Source organism: Salvia hispanica, unplaced genomic scaffold, assembly GCF_023119035.1.
Source record: "Salvia hispanica cultivar TCC Black 2014 unplaced genomic scaffold, UniMelb_Shisp_WGS_1.0 HiC_scaffold_784, whole genome shotgun sequence".
NCBI lineage: Eukaryota > Viridiplantae > Streptophyta > Magnoliopsida > Lamiales > Lamiaceae > Salvia > Salvia hispanica.
In genome coordinates this window covers 5761-13771 of record NW_025952559.1, presented here as the reverse complement: position 1 = coordinate 13771, position 8011 = coordinate 5761, and the positions used below count along the sequence as shown (strand labels likewise).

Below are 8011 nucleotides of genomic sequence, written 5' to 3'. Positions count from 1 at the left end.
TATGTCTTTAATTATAAGAAATTATTGTCTCATTCTAGTTTTAGTAACTATACCTAGCACAAGCCATTTAATTATAACTCAACGTATAAGTGGATATAAAGTAGTATTCATTATGATTTTACGTGTTCAAATTCATATGCTAATCTTAAAAAAAATTATATAGCCAATGTTTATGAACAACTAAAAATTTACATGTTATCCCCAACCACCACTATTTTATCGTCATTCACTAGCAGATTATGCCTCGATTGTGAATGAATGACTTGCATGTTCTATATTTCATGTACAATTAAGAATATAGTATTCAATTTCGAACCACCTAGTTCTGTTATACTAATTCACAATCTTTAATTAGTTGCAAATTAGTAATTCTGTGGATCAGTTGTTTCGTTGTGTTCACAGCTTATGGTATTCTTAGCTGTGAATTACTAAATTAAATAAAGTGTCTAAACGATTAAATATTAATAAATGTGAATGATTTAAAAAAATATAAGTACCTATGTTTTACTTTTAGAATTTCAGAATCGCTATATTATATAGTATTCTCTCACTCCCCTCAATAATATCTTTAATTTATTCACCAATATTGTCAAAATTGGACTCGTCACATTATTACTCCTTAATTCCACTCATAACAAATTCAAACAATTTATCAAAACGGGACTGATATATAGTAAATATTTACAGCTAGCGATTAACACTAGAGTCAAAATAGAAATGAAGGTGGAATTATGAGGTTATTGGTTTTGGTGAAATAAATAAATATGATATATCACTGTCTAGTGTTGCAATGAGTAGCTTTCATGGAACACAGGTGTGCGGTTTCCACCGTAATTATGACTATCCTTGTCCATTAATTTTCCTCATCCACTCAATAACTCATAATTTTGTGGTCGCCCTTTATTTGGTTAGGTCCTAGTTATTGTTGTCATACATTCTTAAACTGTCAAATCTTATTAGGTAAGTGGGCACAACTCGAAATAATGAAATGGCATCATGTGTTCGAACTCAGCAGACAACTCTTCTCGCTCATCAATTATCTTCAATGATTTGAAAATCCATTTTGATCTTATATATCTTCAGATTTGTCAATTGGGCCTGTTCAAGGACCATCTACCAGTGGGCCTAAGACTTTGGATTTGTGAATTTTTATAGGCAATTTTGATGCATGAGGGGAAGAAAAACAGGAAATTGAATTGACAAAGAAGATTGTGAATGATGTGTTTCCTCAAACAAAGAGGAGGCGGAAGCGGCATTGTTGCTCGCGGCGGGTGGTCTGTTGGGCCTGCTTGACGCATTGCTGGTACGAGTCCAAGACCTCCTCGAAGCGCTGGCAGGAGCGGAAGCGGCAGCCCTGCACCTGCTGCCTGCATTGGTTATAGTTTTCGCTGGCGTCTTCGTCGAAGGTGGCGGTTAGTGCTAGTGCTGCCTTGGTTGCCATTATGATATATATATGCGAGAGAGAATTAAGGTGAGTTTGTTGGAGTGTTGGTGATGGTTTATATAGAGGATTTTAAGGGTTTAATTTAGCGTAGAGTGAAATTCCCAGCTTCCACATCGATTCCCATGCATATGTTGCCAAAACACATGTCCTCACCCATCTATGTTTTCTCTCAAAATAATTAGCTATCAAATTGATACTGAATTAACAACCAAAAACAGGGTTTAAACGCTAACTAACCTCATTATATTACTCCATTTCTATTTTAATTTCTTGGATAATTTAATTAACTTCAGTTTTGATTTTGTTCAATGTTCACCGTGCATCTACCAAAAGATAGGGTTTAAAGTCTAAATAGCCTCTTCTCAGGGGGCAAATTGTAAACAACAAAACTTCCTAGCGATTCAAATTTATAACCATTTTCCCTTCACTTGTCTATCGAATTCAGATGCAATACCAATCGAGAATCATGATTCATGGCCATCGCCGACTCAGATCTACATTACCGGAGAATGAAGATAGCGTTAAACAACGACCAGTGAGCAATCAATGAAACCGCTGTTTTTTTTTCATGCGACAAGGTATAGATTAGTACAGTAGTTTCAATGCATGACCGACGAACAAAGTGCGTGTTAGCATCTACGAAATGCAGTAGAATGTAGCATTCGTATTTGCAATGGAATGTTTGAATGTGCAGATTAGAGTTTTATCGGAAGTGCAGATTTGGTTAATTGTCAAGGAAAATTAATTTATGGAGTATGTTTTAAATCTTTTGCAATTTTATAGCCTGAGGGGATTATGTTGTTTTATTTTTACTCCATCACTAATTATAATCATACTCACTCTTTACCTTGTTATGTTGCAAAAGTTTGAACTTCACCTAATTTGCTTCGGTTTGTGTTAGATTTTCTTGCATTATAAGATAGATTAAACTCATGCCCTAGAGATGTAAAAGTGAAATTAAGCTTAACTGTAGCTCTGTCAATTCTTAGTTGAAGTAGTGCAATGTTTGGTGCCCTACAAAATTAAGATTTACTGTAGCTCTCTATGCTTAAAAGTTAAAGTGCTTCAGGCTGGTTTTGATGTGAGGCCTTCGATTATGTCCATGCGGTTTCCAACTGCTCTCCCTTTCATCTTATGATATTTTCTCTCTTGCAGTTCATCTTTGTTGCTGTTTACTGAGAGAATGGTATAAAATCGTATACCATACGCTCAGCATATTTATCCCAACGTTAGGACATTGAAAGGCTTCATATACAATTAAGAATGGTGTAGTAAAAGTCAGCCATTCGCAAAGGGTTTCCCTAACTGACAATAGGTGCACCCACCATTACTGATTATGGTGCTTGTTTCAGACTTGGTTTGCTTCTACTACTTTTTAACTCCTACTGTATTTCTCTTCCAACAGGAATTTCTGCACAAGATCATATGCATGTTAGAATATTGTGAAGGAGGTTTCTAGTGTTGGCCATTATTTCTCGATTAAGGCAGCAGGCGCAGTCAACTTTTCTCTGTCCTTTTTTTGTAAAACAATCCATTAAAGGTCCTGCATGATAAGAATTAAGAAGAAATGACTTTACGATGGGGGAGACTCTGGAACGTCATGAATCACATAAATGAGTTAATGGTGTAAATGATTTAGCATAAGAAATTTGAATTATCTGACAGAAGAATGTTTGTGAAATGGATCTTAGGATCACTATGGAGCAGTATGTTTGTACTTGCTTGTGTATCATTCTTCCTGTTTGGAGAGCAAAAATGTTTCCTTCGATATAGAGTTTAATATCGAGTCCGATGCTGATGATGTACAAATACTTAATTGCTAATATCATAAAGGAATTTATGTAGCCTAGTGCTATCAAACAATCTCCAACTCTCATATGAAATTGGTCGTGACACAATAGAGTTTGTTATATGAAACTGATAGTCAGGAATGCAAATAAGTTCAGTTTGAGGCCCCAAATGAGACTTTGAGTTTAATACAAGGGTTAATTTCTACGTGTGCCCAGGTTCAAGCTACAGAGCATTCATGGACATCTTAACAACCTTTCTAAGCCAAGTAATATTCAAATATATTTCACAATCTATACATTGGTAAGTAGAGAGAGCCCACATTCACCAGCTTGTTACATGTGACTTATATGTATATATATTTTGTGTAGTCTTGCCTGCCTCATTGACAGGTGATCTGAATTCATCTCCTGAAACTATGTTCTCCCAATGGCTTGTCGTGTGCTTTGTCGCCTTCATCAGGAAGCTTAACAGCAGAGTAAACACCAGCGCCAGCAAGAAGCTCCTAACATTGGTGCAGTAAAGTTACCCATATGGCTCTATAGTTGTTTGCAGCAATCGCCGGCCCTAAAGTTCTCACTGGGTTCATTGATGCTCCACTGCTTTCCCTGCATCACAAAGACATAGAGTCTTAGATATGAAATATCATAATGGCTTTTGGATCAAAAATTGTGTTACACTTTAAATGATTGATGATCATGGAGCTTTTCCTGACCATTTGCACCACTAGCTTTTAGAGGTGCAAGTTGCATTCCCTCTTTCTATCTCTCTTTTATAGTGAGTTGGGTTGCCGACTTTTACCTTCACGCATTTTGTCTCCCATCTTTTTTGTGGGATTAGATTCGATCGTGCTTCACTTCACCATGTATGGCGATAGGATCCTAAATTCCTAACTGTAGTTTAGTCGCAATTGGCAAAGTAGAAAGGGAGCCTTTGACCAACCACAACTATGCTCCTTGGCCCATTATACTCCATTTAGTAGGGTGTAGCGCGCAATAGCATTGAAATGGAAGAGTATCTAGAATAAAGGGTTGATTATAAAGGGTAATGTTGGTTCTGTACCTGCCTTACTCCTTGTCAATCTTTACTTCAATTTGACAAGCAAAACTGAGTGTTCTTCGAGGATTTTCAACCAAGTCTTTGGATGTGTGATGCAGGGGTCATTTTCGTTTCTTACTCTATTATTGTTCTTTAAATCTTTTCTCTTTTTAATCATGTCTAAGCAAATTACATGATTTTAGTTTGTAGGACCCTCATAAAAATCAAAGTGTGGTGACTTTTGTGTTGATTTATCTGTCTATTTGTGAACAATTCTACATAAACCATATGTAATACTCCCTCGGGAGTCCGGAGTATTAGACTCACTTCTTTTGGGCACATGATTTAAGGAATTGATATTTAAATAGTTAAAGTGGAGAGAGTAAAGTATGAGAGAGGAAAAAAGTAGGGAGGGAAGAGAGAAAAAAGTAGGTGGAGAATAAAATAAGATAGATGCTTTTTGCTAAAAAAGAAAATGAGTCTAATATGTTGGGACACCCCAAAAAGGGGAAAGTTGGTCTAATACCTTGGGACGGAGGGAGTAGTACTTACTCCCTCCATCCGGCTAAGATGCACATTGCTTAACTGACGGGATTTTAGGAGTTATTGGTTAAAGTGTTTAATTGGGGAGAGAGAGAAAGTGAGTGTAAATATTAAAGTAGAGAATAAAGAAAGATTAATATTTTAATAGTGGTGAGAAAAAGTGGTTGAGTGAAAGTGTATTAATTGGAGAGAGAAAGTTTCCAAAAAAGGAAATGTATCATCTTAGTTGGAACAAACTAAAAAGGAAAACGTGTTATCTTAAGCGGGACGGAGGGAGTACTATAGTCTTAGACTAGGGCAGCAATCTTGCACATTTTAAAAACAAAAGGAAATATATTAGTACTACTACTACTACAATATTTTGTCAGTATTTTTTCACTAGGGTCATGAGGTCCAAAATCAGAAACTTGAAAATCTACATATATAGCATGCCAAATTTGATGTGAAGATCATATTTCTATACTTCATATCAATTTACACATTAGATCCGATCCACAAGCCATCTGGATTTTGTATATAAGTCGGAATTTGAGTTTCCCAACAGTGTGATAAAAATATTACTAACTCTATCCATCAAAATTTGTCCCACTTTGATCTGTCCATCAAAATTTATCCCACTTTGACCCGACGAAATGTAATGTAAAGTGAGTTGAATATGAGGTCCACTAACAATAAATGTGGGTCCTGCTTTTATATATTAGTTTTATAATAAAATGTGAGTAGGAATGAGTTAGTGGAATATGAGATCCACTACCAAAGATGGCAAAAGTGAAATAAGACAAAATTTTGCAGACGAAAATGGAAAAATGAGACAAATTTTGGTGGACGGAGGTAGTAATATAATGTATAGTAATTCGTTAAAATTTTAAAAGAGTGTCATCACTGGTTGATAGTATTACCCGGCTATGAGTATATTGAGCATGACAGTCGCTCCAACCGCAATCCCTGCAAGCTCGCCCACCTATTGTGCCACAACTTACAAATAAATTAGCTACAAACACATATTTTGAGTATCATGTAAGCCATACAAGGTACTATTAAATCCAACTCTTTTAGGTTTAACTTTAAAGTCAAAATAAAACATTCCAAAGTCAGCGCCATTCTACTAATTTAAGGATCTCATATCCTCCCTTGATTTCATTAACTAATACTACTAACAATCTACAACCATCAATTGCAACAATAAACTAAGATTTTTAGACTACACCAGAATAGCAACCATCAACAGGAGGACTGGCTCTTTGTCTAGCAAATTAATATCGTTTGTCGCTGCAATTAATGGTCATCGAAATTTGGACTTTTCATTACCAATTTTCACTACTCAAACTTGTTATTCTATGTATATAATTTTGACAACTAAATAAAAGCCAAATAAAAAAAAGAAAAAAAAAAAAAAAAGTAAAAGTTGCATTTCGAAGATGATGTAGAAGTTGTGTGCTTACAGCTCTTGTATCAGTGGCGACTGCAGTGACAACAAACATAAGGTTGAAGGTGATGATGAACTCCAATGCAAATGCCTGAGCATATTCCACTCCAGGACTAGGGACAGTAACACCACCTCCCATTATTGGCTCAAAAATGGCCTTTAGCATAAATGAAGCACATATTGATGCACTCACTTGTGCACCTATGTATACCGGCACCTGAAAATTCATCATTAATCATTATTTCAAAAAACATTAATCATTTGTAACATATTCATTACATGTTTCCACGGGAAGTGGCGGAGAGCGGCGAAGGCGACGGTGATTGAGGGATTCAGATGGGCGCCGGAGATGTGTCCGGTGGAGAGTATCACTATCATCACGGCCAGCCCCGACGATGCTGCCATCCCGAGAAGCGTCTCCGCCCCTTTAGTCCTTTGGTTCACTATTGGTGCCGCCGCTCCGGCAAATATTATTATCAGTGTGCCTATAAACTCCGCTCCCACCTATTTTATAGTAACATATGTATATGTCATGCATCAACTTGTAAATATTTGATATTAGGAAAAAAAATATATACAAAAAAAAAAAAAACACAAAAATTGACTTCACACACACACGCACCTTTCTAGCAAGAGTGATGGAAGATGAACGCAATGAGCAAGAGATAGGGGGCAAGGGCCCCTCCTCCAATGACAAAGATTCAATATTGAAGCATTTGCAACTATTCCCAAGTAGAGACGATCGTCTTTCGTTCCCATTTCTGAACCCTCCGACTCCGAAGAGAGGGACGCCTGGAGGTGTGGAAGGCGCGGAGGTCGTATGTTCGCCTTCCATGTATAGATATCTACCTAGTATCTTAGGTCAAGGAAACTCAATGTGTTTAGTACTAGTTGAGCTCAAGTGTGTTATTGTGCTATTTTCATGGCATTGGACCATTTTATAGTAGGTTCAAGAAAGTTGACTTGGGGAATCCTTATTAAAGAAAAAGGTGGGGAAAAAATATATGTGTGGGTGGATGATATTGAAGTGAGGGAGAGAGAAATGAAGTTGGGACAACCCCTCTACATGAAAGTATGTATCAACATTTGAACCATTGGGACATAAGTAATTGGGGTTATGCTGTCTCTTCCACTCAATTTTGTATTATCAGTCTGTATCTGGTCTCTATTATAATGTCAACCATTGCCTGCACCTTCTTGCCTTTTTCTTTCAAAGCAGAAAAAGAGAGAGAGAGGGATTATTAATATATTCATTGACTATAATTTACCATGGATCAATTTTTACTCTTATCTTATCTGTAAACAAGCATCTGAACTGCAGCTCTGAGCTTACCTTTTTATTTAAAAACGATCTTGGGAAAATTCTAATGAATATGATAATGGTCATCATTATATTTATACGGACAGCTAGTCCTAAAGAGAGATGATAGATGTAAGAATAAACTTTTTCTTTTCTTTTGTTTTTTATATCATCGAATTAAACTTTGGTGTTTTCCATACAAACAAATTAGAGACCATTGTATCAAGAATATAATGATGTGCATGGGAGTTTTAAAATGAATTTTTTTTTTGTTTAGTTTGTCGATCCTTTTAATTCATTTTTTTCCCCTAGAAGTAAAGTATGGAATCATGGTTTCAAATTTAAATTGATCATTTGAAGAAGGCGTAAGACGTGATTTTATTTAAGATATTATATTTCAATAGTTGCATTAAAATTCCTATGCAATCATATTTTTTCAAATCTAGTCTACACCTCAATTGTTAACGTTAAC

General features: G+C 36.0%; 1 protein-coding gene and 1 long non-coding RNA gene across 2 annotated transcripts; one reads left to right on the top strand and one right to left on the bottom strand.

Moving 5' to 3' along the window:
* The first annotated feature begins 1178 nt into the window (after positions 1-1178).
* LOC125200042 lies at positions 1179-2212 on the top strand. The gene is made up of 2 exons (XR_007172658.1): positions 1179-1471; positions 1890-2212. It is a non-coding gene; the product is annotated as an uncharacterized LOC125200042 (long non-coding RNA).
* A 1499-nt stretch (positions 2213-3711) lies between these two features.
* Positions 3712-7253, bottom strand: LOC125200044 (aquaporin NIP6-1-like). The gene is made up of 5 exons (XM_048097843.1): positions 6862-7253; positions 6519-6743; positions 6256-6456; positions 5713-5774; positions 3712-3840 (listed from the first exon to the last, which is right to left on the bottom strand). Exons 1-5 carry the CDS (start codon positions 7072-7074, stop codon positions 3738-3740), a joined length of 804 nt encoding a protein of 267 aa, XP_047953800.1. The 5' UTR covers positions 7075-7253; the 3' UTR covers positions 3712-3737.
* Positions 7254-8011: the final 758 nt, after the last annotated feature.